Source organism: Rhinoderma darwinii, chromosome 5, assembly GCF_050947455.1.
Source record: "Rhinoderma darwinii isolate aRhiDar2 chromosome 5, aRhiDar2.hap1, whole genome shotgun sequence".
Classification (NCBI taxonomy): Eukaryota; Metazoa; Chordata; class Amphibia; order Anura; family Rhinodermatidae; genus Rhinoderma; species Rhinoderma darwinii.
In genome coordinates this window covers 145,340,038-145,354,232 of record NC_134691.1, presented here as the reverse complement: position 1 = coordinate 145,354,232, position 14,195 = coordinate 145,340,038, and the positions used below count along the sequence as shown (strand labels likewise).

Here is a 14,195-nt window from a genome sequence, read left to right as displayed (position 1 = left end):
TACACCCCCATCGATAAACTGCTTCACGTCCAAAAAAATGTTCAAATGTTCATTAAAAATCTACAGATGATAAATTCTAATTGTATAAATGTGAAACTTTAAGGGATGGCTGACTAATAAATCTTTGTAGAATGAGAATATTTAAATGCAAATGGATGCTACAATCAGCAAATCACTATGATGACTCTTACAATGAAAAAATACAATGACTCATCTAATTCTATTGACCCTACAATTATGCTATTTCATTTTGATCAAATATTTGCATTTACAAGTTTACAGTTTTGGTCGACTTCTTCATTTTCACAACGGATAAAATCAAGCTCTCAATTTCTTTAGGTCCAACAGTCATAATTAAGTATAGTTGTTCTTTACCAGCCATCAAAAAGTAGAAATTGTCTCTGGCTGAAGCCATGTACACCTGATCATCTAAACTCGACAGATTTCTATATACAATAAGAAAAAATAGCAAAGTTTTTACCTTTCTACTTTTGTATACAAACGTGAATATTCGTGTGTGTGCGCATATGTATAAACACACATGTTTATACACCAACGGACACACACAAGCACACACTCACACACATACACGAATATATATATATATATATTTATTTACTTTACAAAGTATGAAACCCATCATTGTTTCAATAGAATCCATGTCTTTTCAAACACTGAATTACTCATTCCAACATTCATTTTTTTGTGCAATTTCGTTTAAGCTTGTCATGTACTCCTAAATATGAGTGCTTCTGAAGAAAACAAAAAAAAAAAGTATACGCTTCTCAGATTAGGTTTACATAAAATAAAAAAAACCCTACATATTCCCACAACATACAGTATAGTGCTACGAGAAAAGGTTCTATCAGTAAGGTAACACATCTGAAGCGAGGTCATCTGTGTAAAAATTAAAAAAGAAAAAAGTTCACTCCGGAGTAGAGGTGTGCAAGGTATTTGGATTTGTTTGTCATTTAGTTTAACACAACACTGCAAGATACAGTAATACCTATGGACTTGACACAAATGTGCAACCATATTACTGTGCCGCCATTTTTCTTAACATCATTTTCTAGTCGTTATTGATAAGGAAATAAAGACCATGTGAGTGAAAATTTTTACATTTTCATGTTTTTTTTGAAAAATTATCTTACCACAGATAAAATGCCTCAGGGGCACAAACTGGAGTGTTATCTTGTCACTCTGCCACAAGATAATGAAAAAGTGCATTTTTTTTTTATAATGATAATTTTTACATTTTTGGCCACCTTAAAGTGATAAGTTTGAAATTTCAACTTTTATTTTACAGAAATTTCAAGATTCATCAGTTTGGTTTCACACGTTTTGCTCAACAAAAGTTTGGCAGCACTTAATATATGGTTCTATTTTTCACCCGCTGCTATATATATATTGCCTTTTTTATATAAATCCATTGTGCAGTCCTAGGCTGAAGGTAAAAACAGAACAAACATTTATATACTGAACATCCCTACTCCAGAGTTGTGAAAGTGCTGCTTCTGGTCACATGTGTACCAAACATACACCAGCCCCATCCCTGAGTAAGAGGTGTGAAAGTTGTCTAAAAGTTAGCGGATAGGAAATAGTGATGATGTCACTTCCTGTGAAACGGCAAAGTTACAGACAGACATGATAAAATGAAATGTCTCCAGATTGGTGTAAATGCAGAGGTTGGGGAACCACATATACAGGAGTTTGGGGGACTACATATACAATGGGCACGTAATCCAATGAATTTAAAAAGACACAAGAAAAAACATATTGTCAATAAATCACTTCTACCGAATGCGACCCACATAAAATGGTAGTTACCCAGGTAAAAATCTGCAAGCAACAGTCATTATTCATATAGAAATCCCTATTGAAGTTCTTTCTATTTATTGACTCCCTGACTCATTTATTAGTGATTGTGTTTCATTGTAAACTCAATGTCTGGCACTAAAACGATAATTAAAAGATAAAATATTATAAAATAGAATGACTGCTGTCAAATGCTATTGCAAGGAGAACAACGGGAAATGGTGAAAGCCTGGTTTGGTGTAAGCTAAATGTCATATGAATAAATATTAAGTATGCCCCCTATTGGTACACCTCTTAATCCACCCAGTTTAAGAAACAAAGACAAGAATACGAGTACCATGAAGTTCTACGCAAAGATCAAGACTATGCTATAACAAAATAAAACACAAAACAAAAAAAAGTAGCCATTATGGTTTCACAATCACTAGTTGCATCTGTATTAATAAGCAAGTGTGTTAAGAATGAATATAATCATAAGATAATATCTAAGGAGATATAAATTGAAAAGATTACTCATCCCACAGTTCTGATAAATTCCACAACTGACCAATAACAGAGAAACACGTCGACACCGTAACATGAAAAGTGAAAGCTGCAGTCCATTTTCTCCTTTGCTTCGGTCAACCCGGTAAGTGGCCAGCACATAACATTTGGGTGCAAACATTAAAAAACCACTAGTTAAGCACTGAAACCCCTAACAAATACAGTATGCAAGAAGCCGCGACTCCCGTAGGGGATACTGGAAAGACTATAGACAGCGATTGCAACAACTACAGGTATTTAATATGTAATTGTCTAACGGAATTATCTTTCAATTCACCTGAGCATGCAATAAAATAAGTATTTGCCTACCTCAATAACAATTCAATGGACTGCTGCTTTAATGTTGCTTGTATAGTTTATAGCACTCTTAAAAAAATATCTATTACTAATTGATGAGGCGCCATAATGTTTGGTGCCAATGTTCCTTTTGGGTTTGCTATTGAATGTAAGGGGTAGAAAAATAACACTTCACCTGTATGTATACTTTGAAATGTAAAAAATATATATGATGTCTATATACACATAGATCTATATCTTTTGTTTTTATTTGTATTTTTTTCTCACTATACATACAGCTATATATACCTGACCCAGGAATTACATTTAGTAACGAATGGCAGAGCCATGAGTTAAAGATATTAAAAATCTATATCAAGTGAAAAAACAAGTACGTGAATTACCCATATTACATTCATTTTTTCACGTGGCAATATATGTGAATGATCTCTATAAAGAACAGTGATGTCATGGAGCTTCCTGGACATTCTATAGACAGGACTGACACCCGTCAATATACTGGGAATCATCGACAAGTGTTCCTATGTCACAAACACGGAACCTACAACTAGGATTCTAAACCATCATCATATAAGTTCCTATACAAGGATACAAATTTCTGAATACATTATAGAAATGTGATGCCATCATGTATGGAGACTCTATATTGCATCTGAGGATGAGATAATAGAGACGTTGCATAGCAACCAAGTTATTTTTGCCTTGTCTCCATGCAGCTGCGTAATCCCCCCCCTCCCGCTGCTGACAACTGCACACCGAGGTGAGATACACTCTGATTTCTATAGTGCATGCATGTGTATGTGAGTATGTATGCGTATATATATATATATATATATATATATATATATATAGATATATATAGTCACATGCATGTCCACAGGCAAATACTTATATGTACATGCAGCTGAGTGCTACAGTGGGACATGGATACTGTGATACCTGTTTATATGATGTGTTTCTGATGGCCCTGAACAACTCACGAATGACTAATTAATCTATGTGTTATTAAAAAATTTAATAAATCTGTTATTTGTCTAGCCGCCATGTATTTTATGAAGGTATTCTGTAAGTTAAATAACAGTCTCAGGCATACACTGACATAAGGAGGCTTTTTTAAGAGCAGCATACAGCTACTCTCCTGCTATTTACTATGCTATATGATTTGCAGCTTTTATGTTGGATCTAAAGGAAATCATCTATTTACCACGTTAGTATCTGGAGCCAGCATGGTGGCGAGACTTAATTTATTTACTCGGGAGCCACCCTTAATGGCCGCAGTGCAGACATGAAGAAATCTAGACGTTTCCTGCATGCTGTACAAAGGACCAACAGGCTCATGTGTGGTCACAATGAAACAAATGACCAGCTCCTTACAAGCCTACAGGGGTTTCCCACCATAGAAAGTAATGGCATATTGCTAGGGATATGCCATCACTTTCTCATCGGTGGGGCTCCGACTGCTGTGACCCCCATTGAACTTCAGAATAAAGGGGCCATAAAGCAGCCTATTCACAGTTGTTCCCTGCACAGAAATGCTTCTGACCACTAGCTGCACAGGGAACTACAGAAAAGCCCCATTCACAGGAGATCTCAAACCCTTTATTCTTAGGATCGGTAGGGCACCCAGAAATCGCATCCCCACCAATTATATTTTTATGGCATAGCCTAGCGATATGTCATAACATTACAAGATGGGAATACCCGTTTAATAAGGATGATTATTTGCGTGTTGCCTCGCCATGAGAGACCCACTTTTATCAAATCTAATTTGATTGAGATAAAAACCAGCACTGACACTGTTCTCCCTCTTTCATTATGTCTTAAGGTGTATATGAGGGATCCTCCAGGCTGATGTTTCGTAGTAGGAACAGCTGCAATAGCATGGCATTTACTTTTAGGCGCTCCAGTGAGTTTTTTAGGAACATCTGAATTACGTTGCCTTTGCACATGGTATAGTGGTAATTGTAATTCCATACACATTCCCATCCCTCATACCAAATCAAACAGAAGAAAAAAGTGCCCTGAGGAATAGAAGAACATCATCAGTCCGTCCACAAACAAAGGGGACAGAAATACGGTGTAAGACATGCATGACCCATGAGGGCTGGGGGGAGGTTTTGTGGAAGTGTGTTCAGGTAGACGCAGTACTCAACAAGTGGTCTAAAGAAATTATTCTGAGTAAAATTGGGTATCAGATTTTTGAGGTTCTGTTGAATAGCCTGTGAGTGTAAGGCAAAGAGAAGAGAGGTTTGAGCTATATAGAGTTACAGTATGATATATTGGTTCAGTGCTACAGGATATGCCAGTTTTTAATTTCATCCCCTATCTTTTATTGCTTCCTGGATTGGCTGAAGTACTAGTAGTATTCAGGTTATTATGATCATCTCCTTCAATATACTTTGAGAAGATGGTTATTGCGCAATGTTTTATTTTATTTGAATAATTCAATTTTAAATGTTCTCCTCTGCTGTTTTGGAAATGTAACTAATGGAAATATATATGTGTGTGTTGTGTGTGTGTGTGTGTGTGTGTGTGTGTGTGGTGTGTGTGTGTGTGTGTGTGTGTGTGTGTGTTTCTGTCACGATATGTACACATATGTATTGCAGTATAGGATTAGCTTTAAGTCACTTGGCTAAATATATTAGGAATATTTAGGAAATTGTTCAGATGAAATGATATTGATGGAAAAATGCTATAACTGCAGCAGGACTGCTGGGGGAATTCGTCACGTCCCCTGTAGCCTCTCTGTTATCTGTCAGCAGACAACATGCTTTTAGACTGTATCACAATTTCAGACAATATAGAATGCCATAAAATGTAGTCTTTAGTCTGCTAATAGATACACAGGGACACAGAGGCATAGCCTCAAGTGGCCTTGCTGTATTTTGGGTTGCTTGCTTTGGCAGGAATTGTGGAAATAACAATTTATCGGGGAATTGCTTTTTGAGAAGTACCCTGATATATTCCATAAAGTAGTTTAAAACTAAACCCATGCTATAATATTTCCTGTACTCCAGTAAGTGGATTTTCAGCCCATGTGCTGTTCTCATGTGTAGTGAAATGTCTGGACATTCCTTTATCTTTAGAGAAAGGAACCTATTCTATTCCCTCTGTAGCCTGTCCCTGCCGCACTAATACATGATAAGAGAGTAGTACCTGAGAGCTCGCCGGTTATTAGAATAGGTGCTGTGTCATAAGAGTGAAACAGAGCATTGCGATTCTGTTAAATGGAGGCACTGCAGACATTTTGTGGTATTGATGATGAAAGAAAGAAAAACAAAAAACTATGTCCATTCACAACGATTGGCAAATTCAAAAATTCTATATAAAATAAAATTCTATGGGATAAGATGAAATACCCTGCAGGAACAGCAAATATTTTCTGCCATTAGAAGCAAGTATATAGATACCCAGTATTCTAAAAAGAGATTTTGTCTCTTGAAGCTACATTTAAACTAGATGACGACACTGGAGTAGTGATAAAGGAAAAAAAAAACAAAAAAAAAAAAGGAAACAATTTCACTAACTTTGGAAATTAGGGCCATGAAAGCCAGTATGTGCAAGACTCAAGTAACAAATATCACAAAATACACAACATCTAGAACATCTAATTCTAAAGGATAAATATGATACTGAGAAAAGAAACGCAACAGTGATTCTGTAATCGGGGGAAAAAAGTTGTCACAAGTCTTTCAGAATCCTCAACTAAAACAATAAAGGGAAAATACCGGCTAAATCTTCATCCACAAGAGCAAGTTACCATACTAAATTATAGGATGAACAACTGAAAATAAAAAGACAGTCTGAAATTGTTTTTTGTATAATATACATATGGTACACGTTACTTTTTGGACTAAGTGGGAGATACAAATTGATATTTTTATCTGTGCAATATATGGTTTATGTCAAAAGATTTTTTTTGCATGATTTCCTTTTTGTTAGTTAACGTAACAATGGGCAAATATGCATATCCACACATAAACTCCTTGTACTCGTGACTATAGGTGCTTGTTGTAGAGGTTAATAAGAAGGTGAAGACACACACGCTCACACATACACTGACACACATCCATCCACATAAGCTCTACTACACCGTCATTCCTCACAATTCCTTCTCAGACTATGTTCAGTGTGACAGAAAGATTGAAACTGAAAGAAACACTACCCTAACACATTAGGCAGGTTAATAGTAAGTAATTGCTACATGTATCCATGTTCTTTCAGCTGTTCATTCCTGTCTCTACAACATTATTACATTTAATTTGCAGGAATTTCATTCAAATGCGAAACTTAAGATGTGCAAACTGCAAGATTTTTTTTTTGTGGTTTTCTTTTTTTTTTTTGTTTAAAGACCATCTTTTTTTAAAACACTGGACAATTAATTTTATGTTTTCTATCTAGCTTAATATTTCCCTATCAATTCTCTGTAATCATGTCAGCTCACATATGACTTTAACCCTTTCTCTTCTAAAAGTGCCTTCTGTAAAGTAGTCCTTTGGGACAATAAACGGTCACATCCTAGGTCAAAAATTACATTCATCCCTTTGAAACCACATTAAAACTTTCGCCATCTTACTCTAAGAAGCTCTATATATTTTCATGTAGGTTTCAGTGTTGAAAAAATATTGAAAAGCAAAAAAGAAAAAAAAACATACATATTTTAAAATACATAGATTAAAAGTGAGATACAGTACTTAGCAAATATTAGACCAAGATGCTCGGCAATAAAGTGTGAACAGCATTTTAAGTGCTAATAGACAATCTCTAATTACTCCTCCAGTTCTTGTTCCTTAATGTGTCACACTGAACGTAAAAAAAAAAAAAAAAAGGTGGCACCAGTTGTAACTAAAGAAAGGTTGAACACAAAATAGTTGCACCCATGATGCAAGAAATTGATGTTAATGCTCTTTAGAGGCAATGTGCTTATACCCTGGGAAGCACATGCCGGATTTCTAGGACATTTACTCGCAATCCTACAGTATAACAAGCATGTGTCCTAGCAAGAATCCACTAGAGAGGTAAATCTTACTGGACTCTGTGTCCTGTCAAATTTTGTTTGCCTTGTTACAGCGGCAAGCAACGCTTCATCAGAAGATCTATCATTGAAAGTTTTAATATTAATAATAAAAAAATTAAAAGGACATAAATGACTGACTTTTTCACAGCACAAAATATGTAGAAACTTTTTCGAGCAAAAAGGGACTCTGTCCCTCTAACATTATCTTGTGCAGTTAGGCTTCTTCAGGATGAATACATGGTACTGTAGACCAAGTGCCACTTGCCAACATGATGTGGATCTATGGTTATCATGTTTTCAGTCTATGGAAATTATCTCGTCTGTTCACTGATGTCTATAGGGCTCAAATTGTGAAAAAAAAAAACACACATATATATATATGAAATGGTATCTTTACCATTGTCAACAAGACAATGACATTAAACTGGGATTGTGTGTGCCAGTGACCTACAACAGAAGCAAACATGAAGCTATACCCTCCCAACAAGGGACAGCCCAAATATATTTTCTTCATTTCCCTTGTAATCCTTTCTAAAAGAAAAAGCTGAAGTCGTTTGAACTTTGAAGTTGGCACCCTTCCACTAAATCACAGAAGCCATGTATATATAATCCTGGCCATCAAGACGGCAGAAAGCTTCGCTCCCCCAAATCCTAGCTACTGCACGAGTGAACACTTGTGGAAAGAAGTTATGCACCAACAGTCTCCTGAAAGATACCACTCGCAACTATAACAATGTTATAACATAAACCTAAAATAAGATGATAACGTGTAAATACTGGGTTATTTATTCTACAGTACAGTAATCTGAATAAAAAAAGACAAGGGTAAGCCTATTTTTTCTTCTCTAAACATGTTTCACTTGCCTACATTGGATCGACCTTCGATGCAAATCTTAACCTCCTGAGGAATAAAAGAAGGCTTGGGAAGAGTCAATGGTGGTTCATCTTCAGACTTCTCTAATTTTCTTGATTCTGGGGCAGACCACCTCCTCTTCCTTGTCACCATGGGTTTGCCAGGTTCAATTTTGGCTTGAAAGGTCGCCGCGTTCAATCCAGCAGGACACCTTAGTTCACCATTCTCAGAGGACACCTGTGCACTTCCCTGATTAATCCCATTCTCCTGATCTGCATATCTATGTCTATTTCCTGACAGACTGTCATTCTTTGGGTGCCTCAGCAAGATGCTAGCTGAATCCATGGGTTGCCCCTTCTTTATGGAGCCATTTTTCAGATTCTTGAGTGTAAGCGATATGCAGACATCTCCTACTGACAACTTGGAGCATGGCAAATCAAACAGCTGGCTTGTTCTCTCAGGACTACATGATGACCAGCCTTGGCCAAATACAAAAAACGGATATTCTATCAAGACTTCGACGCTGACCTGCAGAGATACAACAAAGGGTAATACATGTTTAAAATTTACAATATTTGACAACTAGCAGATTTGTAAATGATCTAAAAGAACAAGACAGTACATCTGCATACAAAGTACAATGGTTAACGATATTTATAGTCGTCAAATATCCAACCAAACATCCATCATGTCCGGACAATGGCCAGTTTCTCATCTTTCAATCCCTGTGCTGCATCGGTTTTCTGGAGTTCCTTTCTCTGTCCTGCTCTAAACCGTTCAAGTGGGAAGGTGTCATGATTTTTTTTAAAAAAATTTTTTATTATATTGCTTTTAATATAATGTAAACAAAAATTTTATTTATTTGTGTTGTCACTTTCTATTTTTTTAATGTATTCATACTTTTACTTCAATATGGGGCTGCAATTTTTTTTCATCTCTGTATGTGTCGATTAACGACACATACAGAGATGCGATACAGCACATACAACCCCATAGAGAATGCGAACGGGAGCCATCTGTGTGTGAACTGTGCATGCGCAGTTCCCATACAGACCAGAACGAAGCTCATTCGTAGAGCGAAATTCGGCGCCATTTTCATGTGGAACGGAAGCCACTGCCGGACAGTAAGATGACTACTTCCGGCCACGGCTACCGGCCATATGTTCAACACAAGGGCAAGGAAGAGTAGCGTAGGCGGCAAGAACTTTGGTAGACCAGCGGAGGCGGCGGCAGGTGCAGGAGTAGGTAATTTATGTTTGTGTATGATGTGCGACTGTGTGATACTGTCTGTTGAGCCCTGTATCTAATCCCATCATTTGTAGTCGCTCAGAAAATGGCGGCACACAGTGTAGGAGGTTTGAAGACATTCAAACCCCTCCCTCTCCTGGCACTAGCCAAAAGAAGGGAGGGGTGATTGTGTGAGGACACTAGAGGGAGAGTGTCCACCCCAAATTTGCAGCATAAATCAATGAGGTTACTTTACCACAGTGACCATGCTGCAATTTTGGGAACTGCTCCCTCTAGTGGCCAGCACATGCAAATGGTATAAATTAGAATCGCATTTATAATATTTCCTGACTTGTGAAAAAATTAACAAAATTAAAACAATGTGTAATCACTTATATACTAATTGTTTAACTGACAAAAAAAATAAATTCTAGCGACACATTCCCTTTAAGCTGCACCATCTACACTGTCTATGTGGACTCTAATCAATGAAGAAAAAAATCTGTTTCTTCCTAGAATATTAATATACAAGTAACTTTTTAAATACATTGTTTAATTTATTGGTTTTTTTATAGAGAAAAGCTAAAAATTTTAAGGATTTCTTGCTGACTCGATGTTCTAGAGATTTGATTTCTGAGTAGTGTAGTCTTTACGCGAGGCACTGTACAGTGTGGTCTGATATAGAAAAAGTAACTGTCTTACAGCATTATAGGGATCAGGTAAGCAGTTAGGTATGTGACAAGCATGTTGACTGTTTCCAATAACAACCAGCAGAATTGCGAATGTAGTTCATAAAGGCTGTAACTCAGGATCAGTACAAGATAAGTAATGTAATGTTTTGACAAACTTACTTAATATTTTATATTAAAGGGATTTTCCCATAAGGGACATTTATGACGGATTCACAGGATATGTCATAAATGTAAGATAGATGCAGGTCCCACCTCTGGGACCCGCACCTATCTCTATAAGGGGGCCCCCTAAACCCCGTTCTAGATTTTTATGCTCACGCTGATTCCCGGCCACTTACTGATTACATGGTCGGGAGTTACATAACTCCCATAGTAGTGAGTGGCAGTTACGGAAGCAGCGTAGCATGCGAGCTACGCTGTTTCCGTAACTACTATTCAGTTCTATGGGGCTTTCGGAAACAACGTAGCTTAGCGAGCTACACTATTTTATCCTTCATGGTCGGAAATCAGCCGGAATACAAAGAGGTAGAATTGGGTTTAGGGGCCCCGTTCTAGAGATTGATGCAGGTACCAGAGGTGGGACCCGCATCTATCTGACATTTATGACATATCCTGTGGATAAGTCATAAATGTCCCTCATGGGAAAACCCCTTTAATTATATTCTATATATAGCTAGAGATGGTGCTAGTTTTTTAGATTCATATGCTCTATTGGTACTGCAGTCCCTTTGCAAAAAGTAGCTCTTTCAGATTTACATATAGCAAGCCAGGTTACTGTTTAGTACAATGAAAAGTCTACCTTGAGAAAATGAAAAGAAGCAGAATTTATTTATTACCTTATATAATCTGATAAAAATGTAAGAATGTCATACAAAATTACTGGAGGTATTATACAACTAATGTGCTAGAAGGAGATTCTAAGAACTATTATAACTCTCAGCCTCCATGAAACTCATTGAATTCTGATGAATAATGTTCGTTTTTTCATAACTGTTGATATTCAAACACCAACTCCTTTATTCATTCGTATTGTGTCAGGAATGTTTTTTTTTTTATCTGTTTCTTTTTTTACAATAATTTGTTCCCTCTTCCAAACCTTTAGGCCTCATGCACACGGCCGTGCCCATAATCAATGTTCGCGATTACGGGCATGGCCGGCCGCAGACAGCCATACGCATTTTCGGCCTGTGCTACCATATAAAGTATGGGAGCATGGTCCGAAAAAAGCAAATGATAGAACATTGCCTATCTTTTGCGGAGGCTTTCTACGGTTCGGTCACCTTCCCGTAAATATATGGGAAGGTGTCCATGGTCAATAGAAGTGAATTGGTCCTTAATTGCGTAATTACGGTCCGCAATTAGGGACAAATTCTACGGTCGTGGGCATGGGGCCTTACATGTTGTTTTGGGACAAAAAATAAGTTATTTGGTGAGGAGTCTCAATAGTGTGGTTATCCCTGCTATAGATTATTGCAACTAAACTCACATTAACACCAACTGAATTTAAAAAAAGAGGATATGCTATCTTAGGCCTAGTTCACACGGAGTGTTCCTTCAGGAATTTTGTGGCAGATTTTCACCTGCCCGCACTTTCTTGACGCGTTTCTCGCCCGCAGCCATTGAGCACCACAGGCAAAAAACTAAGCAAAAAAATGCTTTTACTGCCTCCCATTGATTTCATTGGGAGCTCAGAGACGGAACCGCGACATGTTGCTTTTTTTCCCCTGCGAGCGGCTAAAACGGTTTCGGACAATTTTTGGCGCTGATTCCGACGTGGTTTCCGCGTCAAATTCAGCGCCAAAAAACTCTGTGTGAACTGGGAGGCTTAATACACAAACTTAATAAGCAGAGCTACTGTGTGTCACCGCCTTTGCTAACATAATTTAAAGCATCTGGTTATTTGTATAGCCCCATTTGTATCTGAGATGTCAGGATATCTTTTCCTTCCTGGATTTTCCATAGGCAGCCATATTAGGAAATCAGAAGTTCAAGGCAATGGGTTATCACAACTCAGGCACACTGCCTGTCTTTCTCTGTCTGCAAAGAAATGACCTCCTATGAAGTCCAATCTAACCAAGAACCAGCAGTATTTATCTCTTCAGACCATGCAGTGACTGTCATTTATAGGCAGGTAGGAAAATGGCTGAGCTCTGATGACATCATTACCTGACACCTCTGATAAGCAAAGAGTAGGAGAGACAGGAGCGAGACAATATCTGCTTTGGGTAAGTACAGATTTATACTGAATGAGTGGATTGGGATAATGTTTTCTTTGTACTCTAGTTCAGAAAACCCATTTTTATATACCCTTTGTCTCAACATATAAATATTTGTAGATGACCACTTTGATTGTCGAAATGACGATTGAAGATCTTTGGGTATACTACAGGGGGTTTTACACTGAGCGATTATCGGGCACACAATCGTTCATAGAAAAGCTCATTGCCGACAATTGCCCTGTGTAAACAGGGCAGCGATCAGCAGATGAACGAGCAAACACTCAATCATCTGCTGGTCGTATCATTTTAAAAAAGTTAAATATTATCGTTGATGGCAGCACATCCCACTGTGTAAACAGAGAGACGCGCTGCCGACATGATAATAATGTATGGGGACGAGTGATCGGAGTAACAACCGCTCGTCCCCATCCATAGCTCCGTGTGACAGGAGCAAACGAGCGCCGTTCAACGATGTCAGTGTAATAGGGCCCTAAGGCCCTGTTCCAACATAGCGTAATTCCTGCAAATTCTGCCGCATTTACAGTAGCATCAAAGTGGATTCGATTCAGAAAATCTCATGCCCACGCTGCAGAAAAAACTCACAGCGTAAACGTTAAGAAATTGGCCTGCGGTGCAGAATTTAATTCCGCAGCATGTCAATTTATGCTATGTTTTTGTTGATTTTCCTTTGCGGGTTTTCACCATTGAATTCAAAGGGGATGCAAAACCCGCAACAGAAAGTCAAGTGTTGCGACTTGACTTTCACAGTGATTACGCCGCAAAAATCGAAATTACGGAAAAAAAATCCTACCCAAAACGCCCTCCTTCTTCCTGCAGCCGGGACTCCTGGGATGACTGTACATCCCATGTGACCACTGCAGCGGTCACATGGGCTGCAGCGTCATCCAAGCAGGCCGGACCGGACTGCACAAAAGGGATGTGTCGCCATAACAACTGCTTACGTAAGTATGAGCATTTTTTACCGCTGCTTTCCACAGCGGGAATTCTGTCCAAAAAAAGCGGCTTTCGGAGGAATGTACTGCGGATTCCAGGTCGGATACACTGCGTGGTTTTTACGCAGTGTATCTGTCCGGTGGGAACCCGGCCTTGTAATCGCTTCATCGTCTGGCAATTGAACCACCCATCCAGATTTCAACGACATGCCATTATACCATATGACTATGATTTCAATTTCATTGCAGTATTGAGAAATCGCCACATGAAAACACGTGTCAATCTTCCTTTTCAAGACCAGTATTAAATAGTCGCGTGAGTGAGAAATCGTACGCATTATTGAAGCATGTAAAGGCATCCTAAGGCAAACTACAAATAAAATGAAGGTTACTAATCTTTGGTACAGTATGTCCTCAATTCCCACACTGATTCCTTATATTAGTCTAATGTAAATTATAGATATAAAGTTTGAATTTTGATCTAAATACTCAAAGTATACTATTACTATAAAAAATATGTAAGGCATGAATAAAAATTACCTTTAAGCTCCCTGATCCTTCATCCCTTAGGCCTCATGC

The 14,195-nt window shown here is 37.9% G+C and overlaps 1 protein-coding gene and 1 long non-coding RNA gene across 6 annotated transcripts in view; one reads left to right on the top strand and one right to left on the bottom strand.

Annotated features, from left to right (window-relative positions):
- Positions 1-3,190: 3,190 nt before the first annotated feature.
- LOC142651645 (uncharacterized) lies at positions 3,191-13,998 on the top strand. 4 transcript variants are annotated; one of them, XR_012847665.1, is made up of 4 exons: positions 3,191-3,415; positions 4,481-4,734; positions 12,407-12,669; positions 13,866-13,998. It is a non-coding gene; the product is annotated as an uncharacterized LOC142651645 (long non-coding RNA). The 4 variants fall into 4 exon arrangements; XR_012847667.1 differs by having other exon boundaries at positions 3,197-3,415; positions 4,481-4,561; XR_012847668.1 differs by lacking the exon at positions 4,481-4,734 and having other exon boundaries at positions 3,206-3,415; positions 12,411-12,669.
- Positions 6,135-14,195, bottom strand: part of ATXN1 (ataxin 1) — a 324,169-nt gene continuing 316,108 nt past the window's right edge. For both annotated transcript variants that reach the window (XM_075826607.1, XM_075826608.1), the window contains exon 6: positions 6,135-9,053. In XM_075826607.1, coding sequence (XP_075682722.1) covers positions 8,529-9,053 — 525 coding nt within the window. In that variant the 3' untranslated portion in view covers positions 6,135-8,528. The remainder of the gene's footprint in view (positions 9,054-14,195) is intronic.